Consider the following 17,647-nt stretch of genomic DNA (forward strand, 5'->3'; position numbering starts at 1 on the left):
GCAAGCTCAGTCCCTGCCACCAAGGGAAGTTCTCTCCCTGGAAATGGAAATTACATGTCTGATTTTCAGATGTGCATGCACAGCTCCTTTTGTCTTCAGTATCTCTGACAACCAAGTCCTAAATAACTTTCCCATGGTTACTCAGTGGGTCAGTGGCAAAGGAAGGAATAAAAGCTGGGCCTCCTGACCCCTAAGCCCTGCATTTTAACTACTAGAGAGGCCATGCTTCTTCCCTCATAAATGTATTATTGTCATTCATTTTCATAAGCAAGCTAGTTTAATCCTTCTGTTCAGTCGGATTTAATGGTGGGAGAGCGCAACTGGCACCGCCTTCTATTAAGGACTCTTTTACTGTCACTCAGATGTCAGGATCAGAGGAACACACCAAGGAAAAATGCAGACACTTCAATGGTAAACTCTGCTGATGTGGGCTCGGAGGCTCTCTCCACTTTCCTGGAATTGATGTGGACAGCATCATAGATTCCAAGCCCAGAAGGGACCGTTGTGATCATCTCGTCTGACCTACTGCATCACAGGGGCCATAGAACTCCCTCAATGTAATTTCTAGAGCACATCATCCCATATTCTCCAGCAGGAGTTAAAAAAGTGCAGGGCAAAGGGTGAAGTTCCTTTTATCCTGACTTCCCAATTAGCAGCTGTCCAAGGTCCTGCATCTGCTGGATCTTGGCAGGGGGAAAGACTCTGGATTGTATTGATATGAAAAAGGACATGGTGTGAACAACTAATCCACTGAGACAGGACAATAACAGAGCAAGTGAAAGAGGTGCAGAAGCTTCTAGGCAACTTTTTACACATTTGACATTGTTAAAGTAACAGCAGCCCACAGGGGATACAAATCGCAGAAATTTGTGAAGAGTACCCTTGGGCATGTGCCTCCCAACATCTTCTAATGGCTCAGCGAGGAGCCTCCCCCTTTGATTTGCTCCTAACAGATCAGATGCACAACTCCTCCTTAGTTTATGCCTGAAAGCAGATAGTGCAGCTAAACTGATGCATAGACTGAACCGTGCAAACATTGCCATTTTGTAACAGGCTTCAACACTTTATGGCCATGATGCTAGGTACACGGTTGGATCAAAACTCAATAGCATAAAGATGGATTATTTTTGTGATTTATTCTTTTTACTGATGAGGACAGATTTTTTAAAAAACTGATTTCCTGGAACATACCTGACAAGAGAGAGAGTTCTTTACATATTTAGACGGACAGTGTGAAACTCAACTGACTGTGTTTCTCCCTCAATAGGGTCCAAGTTCAACGAGCTGGCTTGAGCTTCTCTCATTCAGATACTTCCTCCTTTTTATTCATGCCTCGCAAACCCCCTGACAAGAGGTATCCAATTCTTGTAATAGCAACTGACTGAATCAGGTTAGGAGAGTGCACACTTTTGAGTGCAATAATAGTAAATTCTATAATCAAAAGTCCAGGCTGAAGAACCAGCATCCTGTATAGTTTAGAATACAATATTCAAAGTGGTGATCGGGGGGAGCAGGGTAGACATACCCTCTTAAAACCAAACCTCCAAAGAACCAAATGTGCATATATATATACACATATACATATATATACGCACACACACGCGCACACACAGAGAGAGAGAGAGAGAGAGAGAGAGAGAGAACATATTGTGCAATTATTTGTATTTTAACAACTTTGTTCTAAGGAATAGCTTGTCTAATAAAAACTGTCAACCACGTACTCCTCTTTGTGTAGCCTAGGAAGCAGTGTATTGGTCTGATTTCTGGCAGCGGTAATGCATCACACCTCTGCTGTTTTCAAAAGCCATTCAAAAATAGTAGCGAAAATAGCACAAAAGCCCTGGAACAGCTATTTGGTCTATTCATACACTGGTAGGGAGTAAAACAGGAAAATAAACACATTCCCTTAGAATCTTAATATTCATCTGTTCATTGGCCCTTTAAAGTGGATTAAGAGAACACACTGCGGTCTAGCGGACAGGGTACTGGACTGGGAACCAGAAGGGGGCCTCTGTTCCAAGCTCTCCCAGGGACCTGCTCTGTGATCAATCTGTGTGCTTGTTTTCCTTCCCGCCCTTTTCCTATCTTGTCTATTTAGATTGTAAGCCTATGGGCTGCCTCTGTGTATTCGTACAGCACACAGCATAGAGCTCCAATCCCAACTAGAAGATTCAAGACATTGCTGTAAATAAAAATGATAAATAAGCCATTGCTTCTCTTTGTGCAAGTTCCATATTTCTTGAAAAATGAGTACTACCAACAAACTGCCAAGTTGCATCTATGTCAGCGTTTATTTATACTGAAAGGCTTTAAAAATACAGAATAAAATAGCTTTATCTACTATTATTCACAACATCTGGTCCAAATATTACATATTTTTTAAATATTTAAACGTTTAATGAAGCCATGTTAGAAAAACAAAATACGAAAACTCCATAAAAGAATTACACGTCTCAAAAAATAAAAAAAAACAAACAGAAAACCCTTGGTATGTAACAAAATAAAAATGTTTACAGCCAAAGTCAGTCAAAAAAAACTCATGGAAAAATATTTATCCCCACTGTCTAAGAACAGTCAATAGTTTGATATGCCAAAGGTTGTTATAAACAGACAAAGTACAATAATTTGGACTGGCAGCAAGATGCAAAGATGTCACAATAAATGCCAGATAACACAGGAGGCAAGTCTAAATACATCTTCGATATTAATAAGTACCGATGACAATGCACAGTCACAATCAAATTGTAACCTGACAGGAATGGTTTGGATGTTGCTAAATATGAATCCCCAACACTTAAAGCAGCCCAGCACTATGTTGTATAGAAGACTCATGGGCGGACGCTAAATACTGGCAAGCGTGTGGCCTCCTCCAGTATTATAAATAGCTATATAAAGAGGTGGACATGCAATATTTGTTATCCCACGTCCAGGAAGGTTAACATAAGCCTGGGCAAGAAGTCCTACAAGACATGCACCAAATGGGAAACAAACCACTGGAAGATTTTCTGGAGAGGAAAAAGTGGTATTTTTTGGTTTGAGAAGGCCACTTACAAAAACTAAAGTTAGGTTGTGCGGGTCCATCAGGCATTTTTATTCAGATCTAAATTATGTTAGCACAAGCTGCTTTGGACTGTATGCAAACATCCAGTGGTTAACTTAAACCATCAGATGTTGGCTATTTGTAAACCACATGTGCCTGTAGTGCTGCTTATACCATAAGTGATATTAATCAACTGAATATTTGAGACACTGTTTTGGTATGAAGGCATTGTCATAACGGATTGTTCTCACCTGACTGACGCCTCTTACGGTATAAATTGTATCAAGGATTTCAATTTGTAAGTGTTGATTCTACTTTGCAAGTAAGGATATTTCAGTAGGGAGGTGAACAATAAGAAACCCTTCATTTTTCAGGAATAACAAACACGGGTAAATAAAGTATACACAACTACTATAGATTCGTCAATGAAGAAATTCTATCATCACATGACATTGTCATGACAATCATACCACTCCCTCCCAGGAAACCTGTAAAAATTATCCTGAGTGGAAATGTTATTTTTAACATATGGAAATAAAATACTGCAATATTCATGTACAGACCAAGTTGCCATATTGAAAGTCAGTATTAAAAGGTGTAAAGCAAATCCCGAGTATGAATTTGGAAAAAAAAAAAAAGTAGTCATGTTTTCCCCAATAGGTTATTGATCAAGCCAGTCAGTCAGCACATCCTAATATGACATTAGTCAGTCATAGAGGTAAATTTGCTATGAAATGTAATTTTGAAGATGCATAATTTGTCAATGTTCTATTTAGAAAACTTGTTAGCAAGAGTTCTTAATTTAACCAAAAAGATCAATACAATAAAAGGATGGCTACAAAAGCCCCAAAGCTATTTTGCTTTGAATATAGTTATACACCTTTGATACGACAACATGATATTTTGCCATGAATATTTGCCATTCTATATTTAAATCTAGTTGAAACACCTCATCTTTTTCTAGTCCTTTTAGTAGGTGTTGTCTTCTTTATACACTATTGTCTGATTTATCAATTAGAAAGGCAAGTACATATACAGCAAAAACATAGTATTGCAATAAACCATATTTCTATTCCCATCTCCCCCACCAACTTACCCCTTTAAGTATAAATGTAAACAAGAAACTTTTAAAGTATCCAACTGTTTTTCAAAATTACAGAGCAAAACTCTGCAACGTATCTGCCTGCGGCACCTCATGTGGTAAACTTTGCATCACCTGAAGTTAACAGCATTTCCACACCATTCTAACCAAAATTCAAATTTTAAGTGTTTTGTTTTCTCGGGGGTGTGGACTCTCCTACCATGAATAAGGGTATTAAAAACCTGCACTTAGTATTTGATTGGCAATTGTAGATTCCTCTCAGAAACAGACACACAAAAGGAAGGGGGATTTCTCTTCCCAAGGCAAAACTGTGCACGTGAGCTTTTCCCCCCACTCTTATCTGAGAAAGCTAAGATATACACAAAGACATCTAACATTCTGGGTGCTGCAGTTAACATCAGATGTTAAGTGTACTGCCGGTGACTTTGTTAAAACATTTTGCTATATGCAGTGTTTCATCAGCTCTCTTCTGGTTATCCTTGCAAAATTAAGGCTCAACTTTAACCATCAGCTTTCTTAAAAGAAGAGGATTCAAGAAGTCACCTTTCTCAGAAGTTAAATGTTTCAGGATTTTGGATGCAAAATGGACTGCTCAACCACATTAAATACTAGTTTTCAAGGTGGCTAGCAAAGCAAAGCGTGTCAGCTAAACATTGTGATCCTCCAGTATATATTTTGCTAAACTTCTCTCACGCAGTCGATGGAATCAGCGTGGTAGGACCAGGAAAGAATCTAACTATAAGATTTTAGATGGAGGAGGCTCTGGCTTTCCATAATCCAACGTACTTTCTTCCGTCAAGAATGGTATTGTATCTCAGAAAAACAAATCCTCAGAATGGCGGTTGAACTATTTGATTCAAACTACCATGCAGCACCTAAAGACTATTTAAAGTGGTTGTTCTTTCAAACATGTTAAAGAGGCCATTTCTGTGTGTGCGTGCAGCAGCGCTTTACTTCATCCAAAGTAAGATCTTGTAGGGAAAAAAATCTATTTAATTTTCAAGTCAGGATTTCCCACTGTGTGGTCTGCTACTGCATGACGTGTCATGCTAATACAAGAACACACAAGCTGCCTGGCATTACAGGGTTAACATGCAAGTCATTCTGCCAGCAATCTTGTAAGGTAGCCAAATGGTTCCTAAAGTTGTTGTAAGATTTTAGTTTCTTTCCACTGCCTTACATTAACATACTCTTTTGGGAAAAGATCAGACAAGCCTCAAACATGACATTCGCTGCTGAGTCCACAGAGCAAAATGTACTATTAGATTTTAAGTATCGAGAAGTCTGCTTTTAATGAGTGGCATCTTCTTTAATTCAAACTTTTGCCTTCCTGACCCCACATTTATAAATGAACCAGCTTTGGCATTTTACATGATTATAACCACCTCATACAAGCGGCTTTTCTTTTTTTTAATTGAAACTCCCTCACATCTTTGGTTGCACATAAAATAAAAGGTGGAAAATTTAGAAGCTTAGTGTTACTGATCAGTGCTCTTGGCCAAATCCGTTCCTAAGGAGACGGGTAATTTCTGTAACCCCTCTCATTGCCTGTAGAGCAAAATAAAAGATAAGAACAGCTTTGCACTACAGGTGACATAACCTTGTCTATTACACAATAATTCTTCTGACTGGCTTTCAACAAAGTCCAACTGACGCCACAACTGCAAACTACTGAAAGTTCCTTGGAGCAAGAACAAATACATGGTTTGTTATGGAAAAAGTTGTATAAAAATATGTTGCATAAACAGCCATGACATGCTGAAAACTATATCAATGGAATCATTTTGACTCTGCACTATTCAATACTGATCCATTAAGCAATTTTCTTCCCCTCCCCTCCCCCACCCCAGCCCTTCCATGCTTCAATAACAAAATTTACTGCTCTTGTCCAGTAGTCAACTTTGATAAATATATTAGTGAATTACAGTATCTACCTTTATTTTTTATCCAGAGATACAAAATGCAAGCATCGTAGAGCATACTGGCCTTAAGAGTACATTACACTACACTTCCCTGATGATCTCCACAGCTTAAAAATGCTTTTTTGGGCCACACTGAAACACTGACGTCTAAAACTAACTTGCAATAGTAAGAACATTAAACATGAATAAAATCTTATAATTATGAATGCATGATGAGTATTAACATCCACATAACATCAGAGCTGAGGCTATTCCAGAAAAAAAATATCTGAATGGCACCGTCACTGGGCCCAATACCCGTTAAAACCATCCAGTGGACGATGATGCCAAATGTAGTGTCTCCGCTATTTAAAAAATCCACTTGTAAAAACAAACAGCTGCTGTGTTAGTCCCCAGAGGAGGGAAAAAAGGCAGCATATACATAGGCCACTCTTATTCAAGCAGCACTAGTCAGACAGAGATAGTCTGAGCAGGATGAAGAAAATTAGGTACAAGTCAGAATAAGCAAATGCTGATATTTTGCCCTGTTGATTTCTACATATATGGGGCTGCTTAGACAAATTCACATTTTCATTCAGGAAGAGTCTGTGATTAAAGTGGATATATGCACTGTATTGTAATGATAAAAGCTGTTGGGCTAGGAAAATGTAACAGTCTTGAAATTAAATAGTTCCCTATCCAAGTAAAAATAAAGTTGACACTTCCCTTAAAGAGAACTTCGACTCAGGCACCAGTTAGGTGGCAAGCTTCCAGGTAGACAAGAGCAACATATCTAAAAGATATCAAAGAGATTCTTGCACAGTAGTAGATCACATGGGTAAATCAGTGCTTTTATCTGGCATAATTTAGTAAGGAAACTGTTGTCTGGAAATCTCTGAATGCATTGTCAATGATTGCAAAGATATTCTAGTGATATACCCATTAGCCACAACGATATAATGTCTGATTTACAGGTGGCTGTGTGGAAAAAATATGGAATGTATGAGCTATAACTGGAAAAAAATACAACTGACTTGATATTGGTGTCTGTGTTTTACAAGTGAATAAAATGGTATTTACTCATTTCACACATGGATTCAAATTTTCTGGCACAACTAACTCTGCCAGCAATGGATGTGCCGAAAACATCAGCACCAATGATTTAAATAAAATAATCAGAGGATAAGATTTTCAAAAGCACCTACCGGTATGTAATTTAGGAGTTGAAGTTCCACTTTCAAAAGTGAGTTAGGCATTTATGGACCTAAATCTGTTCTGAAAATGGGACTCGGGCACTTAAATTTTACCCAGATCAGTAACCAATTAGGCAACCAGACACACTATATAGAGCAATCACCATCCACAACAGGAAAGCTTTTTTTTTTTTAAATCTGTCTCAGCTCTGGTTCCAGAATTTAAATGCAGATATACAAAACATATATTTTAATGCTTCTTAATCAGCAAGAAACTGCAAATACATCTGTTACTACAACGAGATAATATAATTGCAACCAAGGCTATACGGTAGCCTCAGAGTCTTCATCTGAACTCCTGCAGTTACTGCTTTTCCTGAAGCCTTTCCACGTGTAGCCCATGAAGGTGGGACTGATGGGCAAGAAGCTGAAGCACCTGTACTTTTTGATAAAGTTCATGCCAAAGGGCAAATCGTATGTTTCCATGCCCTCCAGGGACTTGCTGCCTTTGCCCACGCCTTTCTTCCATTTCTGGATTCCTCTCTCCTCCGGGCTTCCTGAAGTTAAATAAAAAAAAATGGGAGGGAAACTCATTCTACTTCAAAGATATCATGTTCCGCAAGCAGCCAGTCTAGGAAGACATATAGTATTCTCAGGGAGGGAAAAACAGAACTTCACTGCAAAGGTAGAACCTCTAGTACAGGGTTGTTCCTACACCACTAAGGGCTTGTCTACACTACCGGCCGGATCAACGGGCAGCGATTGATCCAGCAGGGGTCAATTTATCATGTCTGGTATAGACGCAATAAATCGATCGCCGATCGCTCTAGCGTCGACTCCGGTACTCCACCTCAATGAGAAGCGCACAGGGAATCGACAGGAGAGTGTCTCCCATCGACACACCACAGTGAAGACACCGGGGTAAGTAGATCTAAGTACGTTGACTTCAGCTACGTCATTTATGTAGCTGAAGTTGCGTAACTTAGATTTATTTGCCTCCCCTCCCCCATAGTGTAGACCAGCCCTATGTCAATGGTGACTTGATGGAAGTAGGATCAGGCCTTATATGATCTTCTACTAAGGAAGTGGCTTCAACAGTCTGTTCTTTTCCCTGGTTTCATTTCGTAATCATCAGTACATCTTTTAACTTACGTTGCCCTTTTGGCAGAGAGACGTTAAATGATTTGCCTAAGGCAGCACAGCAAGTCAGTGAATTCAAGCCAAGAATTAAGCTCTGATCTCCAGCATCCCAGTTCTGTGTTCTAATCTCCAAGCCATGCCGCCTCCACAGTTAACAGTGAGAATACTCATTCAGAAAGGCAGGTGAAGCCATTTAAATTTCAAATACAACATCATCACAAAACTGACCTGGAATGGTGTTATCCAAAATAAAGGCCACACACCCGCCAACAAACATGGCTGTAGTGAGAAGAACATTTAACACTTGATCGATGCCTGCTATTCCTAGAAAAAGAAAAAGAATTAGGTCAGGATTTGCAGTTTTTACATGTGAACACCCTATTTGGGGGCCTGATCTCATGTATTTAACCAGGCAAAAAATCCCAGTGAGCTCAAGGGGAGCTTTGCTTGAATAAGCGAAGAGCAGAGGATTAGGTCGTTGCAAACAGTTTACAGGAGCATCTGCCACTAATCTAGTCTAGTATGTAGGACTGAGGGAAGTATTACTCATTTTAGAGTCTACAGTTCTGGATTTAAATCAGTCAGGAAACTAACCCTAAAGGCATTCATTTCAGATTGCTTAGAACACCATTTTCTTTAATAAATCTATGGGAGACACTTCTGCTAATGCAATGAAAAAACCACTAGATAAAAAATACGAGATTTTTTCAAATTTCAAAATTATGTTGACAAAACAGCCCAACTATTAACTATCATTCCTTGGAATGGCAAGTAGTTTACAAGGTTCTTCATTAAGGATTACTCTATTATTGCTTTGAATTTAGTTCTCCCTTGGTTTGTTGAAATAAATCTCAGCCAAAATGAACTAGATTAGCCTCTCAATCTGCTTTTGAAGCAGCATGATTAAAATCTAGTTTAGACTTGTATCTTTCACCAAAAAAATTAGTTCTGGTTCAGGGGCTTTCTTCAAAAGATTACATATCTGCATCAATCCCAGTGGTGACAGAAATCAAAACAGCTTCTCCCCAGGTTAGTTAAGAAATCAGTCATTAAAAAGTCTGAAATAAACTGAATTTTGAGGCGCTCTCTCACTAAAATACACCTGCAAGTGACAAAAACATCAGTCTTGTCAAAGGTTAATACTAATACCCACATTTCAAGATCTAGTTCAATGTTTTCCCCAGTGATTTAAAACCTTTTATAGATTAGCTCTAGCTTTCTAAATGCACACTTCTCTCAACTCTTCTTCCACCCATCTAGCAATGGGTCCTCTCCAGACCCTGCGTCCCTCTCCACCGTCACCCACAGAAGGTAAGGCGAGAACGTCATCTCCACACCATCTAGAAAAATCTTCTTGGGTCTCACCATCTCATCAGCTCTCTGGCCTGGGAACATAGAGCCTTAAGTAAAGGAGCAGATAAGTCCAGGCCTACACTACAGACTTTTGTTAGCATAACTATGGTAGTCAGGGATGTGATCCCTGGCCAACATAGCTGTGCCAGCAAAAGCCCTAATTATTCTGGCAAATCTGCACATGGAATCAGCTATGCCAGGAAATGTGCAATTTTGCTTCGATAAGCTGCTTCCACACTAGGATTGCATTATTGGTACATTACACTTGAATATACCTATACTGGCAAGGTGCTCCTACTGTAGGAAAGGCCCAGATGTCTTTTTTTTTTTAAATGAAGTATTTATCACTAGCCCATTGTTTCACTTGGTACAGCATTTTCACATGAATGAATCAAAAGTTCGTACCTGTAACCAGTGGGTTTTGTTTGAGATAACTTGGAAGGACAAGTCCAAAGAAGATGGAAAATCCAAGTACAAAGAGGTTACGTGAAGAGTTTAAATCTATGAACTGGAGGTTGGACAGACCCACAGCTGTAATCATTCCTAAACAAAACAATCAAGAGTGAGAACTTTTAGACTCTCTCTCCTTTTTGTTCAATTATTTTGTTCAAAGGTTAGCTAACATCCACAGATATACACCACTTAGGTTAAAGGCTGTCAAACAATCAACTAGCATATGAAGAGAAGCAGAGAAATAGACACTTACCAAAGAGGGTGCAGAAGAGGGCTCCAAGCACTGGGTCAGGCAGGGATGCAAACAGCGCACTGAACTTCCCAACCATTCCAAGTAAGAGCATGAAGGCTGCACCATACTGAATAACCCTACGACTTCCAACCTAGAAAGCACAACGGGAGAGGAATAAAGCAGAATACTTCAGAAAAATGCACATTTACACCAACTTTAATGTCTTACTTTTTAATACTAGAAAAAAAAATCTATATTTTATTGTCTAATCCCTCTTGAAATTCTCTCCAAACAGAGCCCAGCAATCTCCTGTAGTCCTTCATGACATCACAAAGCAAAGTAACCCTGTACAACAACAGCTAGTCTGGCTGAGACAATATACATAAGGGAGACTCAATTCTCCAGTGAAACACAAAGCACACTCTCCACCCCAAACCTACACCCTACAGGAACTGGAGATCATCAGAGGAGGAGCAAAAACTGCAGAGATCTCAATTTTAGGACCAGTTGCTTCAGTTTTCCAGTTAGATACCCTCTCCCCTCCCCCCGCCCCGGCCTTCCTTAAAATACTGGCTGCACAGTATTACAAATGTCTCAAGTTTCATAGTTGGAACATGGTTGTACTTCAACTGTGACATAATATGGTTTGGTTTTGCTTATTTAGACTGTAAGCTGTTTTGAAACTACAGAACCATTAACCTTGCCCAGCATGGTTTCCTTGATGTAGTTTGGTCTACAAAAATTAAAATCAACTATGTAACACAAATTGTACATGGATGCCCCAAGATAACAACAAATGGGACCAAAATGTAAACATTTGCCTTGGCACCACATTAACACAGCCTCACAGAAAAACATATCGCCAGGTAACAGCAACAGTGTAAAATTTTGCCTCACCTCCATTCACTTCAGTCAGGTGTAATTTCCCTGCCTGAGATCATGTAACTGATTTTAAGTCATCTCTCTTAAGCAGCTACAGAATTTGTCACTTGCAGAATTTGGCTCAGCTAATGTTGCAGGAACTTTAGTATTTCCATTTCCATAATGTTTTTATATTTTAATTGTGCAATCTATAGTGTAGTATTACTCTTACATTTTATGTTGTAGTGTACGTTTATATACAAGTATAATGTGTTTTGAACTAGAGAGAGACTCGTGTACATACATACATATTTGTATGCACAGGACCCTATTCTGGTAGGTTTGAAAATTTGTTCCCAGCATAACCTTTTAGAGGTTTTGAATTCAGCAATGTTAAGCTTCATACAGGCCATAAGTAACAAAAATCACTATTATGTGTGGCTGTTTCCAATGCTTGAGCACTTAACTGAGCCAACTGGTATAACAGGGTGCTTCACCCAAAAAGGGACACTCGGTATAAGCAACAATTAGTTCCTCAAAGTGCTTGGGTGCTAACAGGGTCAGACACAAGCAGGGGCAGCTCATGCTGCAATTATGTATCATTTGAATTTAAAAAAGAAACACATTATGCCTTTGTGCGTAGAGGAGAATATTTTCACAATGTTCTTCATTGCTTAATCATTCTCAATGTTACCTGTGATGTGGAAAGAGACCAATTGCAAAGAGAAGCCAGGCTGGTCAACATTAGTTATTTAGTGGATTGGCAATGCAAACAACTCTGCAAAATATCTTGATTAAAAATATTTCCTTATTTGTCTAGTATTAATTTCCCATCTGACTTGCTATCCCTTTCTCATTACTGAATACTTTATGATAGAGCGTGAAAACTGCAGAAGAACTGAATCACCACCACATCCACAGCCAGTAAAAAGGAAATTGACATGCAAATATTCAACCTTTAGGCATTAAACAAATGAAGTCTCAACTGGGATTTGAATCCCACCGTGAGTAGTGTGTTACTGAAAACATCTTATTCAGAACTGAATTAGATCTGAGTACACGTTCCCAGACACTTAGACACAAGCTGAACAAAAAAGGGTTTTATTTCAAAACCAGTGGAAACCACGTACAGCAAATTAGTATCTTATTAAGCGACAAAGAGTCCTGTGGCACCTTATAGACTAACAGACGTATTGGAGCATAAACTTTCATGGGTGAATACCCACTTCGTTGGATGCATGTAGTGGAAATCTCCAAGAGGCAGGTATAAATATGCAGGCAAGAATCAGTCTATTTATACCTGCCTCTTGGAGATTTCCACTACATGCATCCAACGAAGCGGTATTCACCCACGAAAGCTTATGCTCCAATACGTCTGTTAGTTTATAAGGTGCCCCAGGACTCTCTGTCATTTTTTACAGATCCAGACTAACATGGCTACCCCTCGGACACTTAGTATCTTATTGACATTTAATATCCTTTTCATTATGAATGTTTGCAGTGCAAGATGCCTGAAGCTTTTGCCCTGTAGTCAGATACACCACTCGATTCTCTTCTCACAGAGTAAAATTCACCTGAGCAGGGGTCTAGCATAAGGCCTATGCCCTATCCAAGTGCCACTTAAGCTCTCAAAATTGGACCTTAAACTGTGCATGAGCTTCATGCTGCACTCTGCACTGGGGTATATTTTACACCCACAGATTTTTCACTGGTATAGGCTCAAAGAACCCTATGCAATTTTAGTTCATAGAGTGCCAAATCACCTGTGCTAGCGTAGATTGGCATGTGCAGGAATAAAAAAATTGACCACTTTCAGAGGGGCAAGTTGTGTGCCCCCACCCTGGGGCAATTATTGAGGGGCATGCCCTTGCTTGCTCCCTCCCCTTATGCACCCCCGGAGTGTAGACCTGCCTGCAAATAGGTTTTTAACCCCATACAAAGTTTACATGCCTCTTTGGAACCTTGCCTTACGATAACTCCCATGAGAATTAGGCAGTAGAAACGGAGATGATTTGGTCAAAATAAACCTTTTATAATTAAACATCTTTTTATAAATATTTACACTAATTTTTTCCTATGGAATTTCCTTCAATAATAAAAAAGGAGAAGAGAGATATAGTCAGCAGATGGCGCTGTTAGAATTTCTATTCTCAGCCAAAGCAAATACACTTGTTTTAGTGCAGAAAAAAAATAGACAGAGATGCTCCAGAATGGTATGTGTATTTAAGAAAATGAAGCCATCCCTCTGTACTGCCCAAAAAAGAGTTTGAAAATCAGATGTTGATTTTAACTAAAAAGATTTAATACAATTGTTGTAAATGAAATATATATTGTGATCTGTCATCAAAGATCCAGTATATGCTATGTACATCTATTTTCATTTGCTAGAAGAAGCTGGATCTGATTTCTGAGTTCAAACACCACAATCACTTATGCCAAATATTTGACAAAAATATGCACATTCATAACAAATGGTTACTCTTAGTAATTTGGTATCCTTAACAATATTAATAATGGAGGTTGAACAAATCAGCCTGTATGCCAAGGTCCCAAATCAGGAAATTACTAAAGCATGTGCCTACTTAGGCATGTGAACAGTCCCCATTAATTCTAATCATAGAATCATAGAAGATTAGGGTTGGAAGAGACCTCAGGAAGTCATCTAATCCAACCCCCTGCTCAAAGCAGGTCCAACACCAACTAAATCATCCCAGCCAGGGCTTTATCAAGCAGGCCCTTAAAAACCTCTAAAGATGGAGAATCCATCACCTCCCTAAGTAACCCATTCCAGTGCTTCACCACCCTCCTAGCGAAATAGTTTTTCCTAACATGCAACCTAGACCTCCCCCACTGCAACTTGAGACCACTGCTCCTTGTTTTGCCATCTCTCACCACTGAGAACAGCCGAGCTCCATCCTCTTTGGAACCCCATTCAGGTAGTTGAAGGCTGCTATCAAATCCCCCCTCACTCTTCTCTTCTGCAGACTAAATAAGCCCAGTTCCCTCAGCCTCTCCTCCTAAGTCATGTGCTGCAGCCCCCTAATCATTTTCGTTGCCCTCCACTGGACTCTCTCCAATTTGTCCACATCCTTTCTGTAGCGGGGGGGGGGGGGGGGGCACTAATGGGACGACTTATCTACTTAAAGTTAGGCATATGCTGACATACTTTGCTGAACAAGCCTAAAGCATAGGGCATTTTCAAAGTATACATATAGAAATATAGCATCCAAAGCATTTTAGGTGCTTTAAAAGCTAATAAGAAGCTGAGGACAAATACCAGCTGTCTATTTAATTTAAACCTACAATGGGGTTTTTAACATCTGATGTACCTACATCAATGCAACAGCACCAGGGCAAACCCCCAGTTGCACAGTAGGAGATTTCACCAGTGTTGCTAAACAGGTGGCTAAACAACCTTTCCCTCCCAACCCAGGTGTGGACAAGGCCTTAAGGTTTGCATTGTAATACACCCGTGTGTAAAATGTTCAGTCATTGTTATAAATTACCTCACAGCAAGGATACATACCAGAGCATTGATTTCTATTTACTCTAGAGCCCAACCAATTTGAAAACTGTAAAATCAACTTTGTTTGCACAAAGATCAAATTGATCTCATGTTACATTCCTGAAATAGGTTTTTAAACTGCTTTTGACAAAATGAAGAAAAGGTTTTAAGGTCTCTTATTCATAATGGACATCTTGACAGGAAAATGCCCAGTGTAGTCAGATTAAGGAAGTTCAAAATATTGTGTGGCAGAGGGTTTGCACAACAAGATACAAGAGAGCATTACTTCCCCGTAGAGGGTTATGTCATGAAACAATATAAATGGTGAGAGCCAGGGTACTACAAGATTAAGCAATACTCAGGGAATTGATTACTGGCTGATCAGAATAGAACATGTACCTTAGTGATACCCAAGACGCCGATGTTAGGGCTAGACGAGGTGGATCCATTACCAGTACCGAATACTCCATCCAAAACACAGGAAAGACCCTCAATGAAAATCCCTCTGTAATTCATGAAGGGAAAAGAGTTAAAATTCTCTCACTTCAAAATGTATTAAATGGCTGCACACTAAGTAGATGTTTATCATGGTCCCTTGTCCCCAAGTTCTGATCCACTGAACATTTCAACACTTAAGTACATCTAACTAACTGCAGTGGGGTCTTGTTGCCCCATCCCAGATATCTACATTCATAAAACAATTTAGGAAAATACAATGAAGTAGAAAAATCAAAGTTTAAAATTACTCTCTACTCTTAAAATTTAATTTCAGCTGCATTTAACAAGATGCAGACACTGATTCCTTGTAATGAATTTAAAGCCCAAATATTTTAATGATTCCAGCAATATGATAAAGACAATATTAGGATATACATGAGTGTGGCTCCTACTGAAGCCATAAGTCTAACTTCCATTGAGTTCAACAGGTTCAGGATTGGGCTTTGAGTATTATTTTCATTAAAACAGCTCAATTCAAAATAGTTATGTTTTAGATATCAGATCACTGGGTTCTAGACTCGATCACTGTATAAAATGTGATACCAAAACATCTGATGATAAAACTCTGTCTCAGCCAGAGTACAAAGCAGTCATGACAGCAGAAAATACTATACTTATTTCTTTTCCAAGTGACTTACCTATTTATTGCATGAATAGGTGGAGGAGGAGCACAAGACAACCTTGCACAGGCATAGTAATCTCCGATTGATTCTATAATGCTTGCAACAACTGCGCTAAGCATTCCTATTACTCCAGCCGCTGAAATCGTTGGCAACCCCCACTGAACTGTGAAGAGAAGAAAACTGAAATCTCTTTTGTTCTACTGAAGACAATAATTTCATTATTAAGATGTAAAACCACTGGTTCCACTGCAGATTGCATGACTATTGACTATGAAGATCATTCAATAAAACTATCTAATTCAACTAGATATGAGAGGCAAAAACACTTGGTTAAATGTAAACCACTGTAGTTTTTAGAGACTCTAACCATTTTAACTGGCTTGGCCATGTTTAAAAACAAACTGCTTACATTCATGAGAAATCTCAATGATCTGAGCTGTAGTTTGAAAGTCAGATCAGTGTGGGCTAATCACATAATTATGATTTGTTTGCACATTTGGGCTCTGCCTTCAAGGGCTAACAATCTAAAAAAAAAAAAAAAAAAAGACAAAAACTACCAGTTGTGATTATCCAAATGCCAACACCCCATCTCTCCAAACCTTCACAATACTAAAATAAGCCTGATTTTAAGACAGAAGAAAAATCTTGCCATTATTTTCATAACCACTGCCTTGATGGCTTCATCTTTTTTAAAGACAGAGGCACACTTCCAATTAAGCAGTTTAAGTTATACATACATTAGTTAGTGACCCAGGGAAGTCTAATACATCTTCGATTTGAAAAATAATACCACTACCCAATTCCCCACAGCCCCCCATCTCCCCCCGAAAATCTTCATTTGCTTCACATCACATTTTACAGAACATACTTCAGAAACTACTTCTTTAAAATGTTCAATATGAACTAAAGCACATGAAAAACCAAAATGCAGGTGCCTCATTTCTGTGTGATAGTATTTCTATGCATTTCTGGTATTGCTCCTTTCACCTCAAAGGGGCACAATTAAATTTGGTTGTGAAACTGCAATTTGTGTTAATGAGAAATGTGACGATAAGTCCCCCGATACCAATTTTAAGCTTTAGATCCATCGGCAAAAGAATAAATGTCTAATGGTTTAACTGTAAAATTCACTTATGCCCCAAGTATCCTGTTTCTCCAACCCACTATCACATTTCAAAAGTAGAAAGATACACTGCAGCACTTAATCGGTTAAAATTACCAAGTTGTAATACATCCATTTGGACATTGTGCAGTGATCAGGAAATTCACCTAGCACATAGAGTAAGGGAGTTCAGACATGAACCAACAGTTTAAAATTTGATGCCTGAAGTTTGACACTTATCTTTATTATTTAGGCCAATAAACAGAAGTGTTCTAATTTTCAGACTTGTTCAGACTCCCACAGAAAACAATGGGAGTTTGGCCCTTCTGAAAGCCAGGCCACTTCTACTGTAGTGCCCAAATTCAGGCTCCCAAATTTGAAAATTTTCATCATAATCATCAGAAGTGGATGAGAAGAAATCTGCTCAGTTCTGGAAAACAAAAAAACCCAAACCTGCACATTTAAGTGATGCTCTTAGGTGGCTTAAAATCAAGACACGTGTATTAATTTGTTCTCACTATAGCTCTCAATGACTTCAGCATCTTAACAGGAGCTATACGCACCCGCCACATCACCTATATCTTACAGTACTATTAGCAGTGGAGTGTATGAAAGTAACAGCTTGCTGCGCAACAAACTGCATA

The 17,647-nt window shown here is 39.0% G+C and overlaps 1 protein-coding gene across 3 annotated transcripts in view; it reads right to left on the bottom strand.

Moving 5' to 3' along the window:
- Positions 1 to 2,278: 2,278 nt before the first annotated feature.
- SLC23A2 (solute carrier family 23 member 2) overlaps positions 2,279 to 17,647 on the bottom strand; it is a 110,399-nt gene continuing 95,030 nt past the window's right edge. For all 3 annotated transcript variants that reach the window (XM_045005071.1, XM_045005069.1, XM_045005070.1), the window contains 6 exons: positions 15,917 to 16,064; positions 15,180 to 15,285; positions 10,436 to 10,565; positions 10,135 to 10,272; positions 8,605 to 8,700; positions 2,279 to 7,793 (listed from right to left, as the gene is read on the bottom strand). In XM_045005071.1, coding sequence (XP_044861006.1) covers positions 7,561 to 7,793; positions 8,605 to 8,700; positions 10,135 to 10,272; positions 10,436 to 10,565; positions 15,180 to 15,285; positions 15,917 to 16,064 — 851 coding nt within the window. In that variant the 3' untranslated portion in view covers positions 2,279 to 7,560. The remainder of the gene's footprint in view (positions 7,794 to 8,604; positions 8,701 to 10,134; positions 10,273 to 10,435; positions 10,566 to 15,179; positions 15,286 to 15,916; positions 16,065 to 17,647) is intronic.

Source organism: Mauremys mutica, chromosome 2, assembly GCF_020497125.1.
Source record: "Mauremys mutica isolate MM-2020 ecotype Southern chromosome 2, ASM2049712v1, whole genome shotgun sequence".
NCBI classification, from domain to species: Eukaryota; Metazoa; Chordata; order Testudines; family Geoemydidae; genus Mauremys; species Mauremys mutica.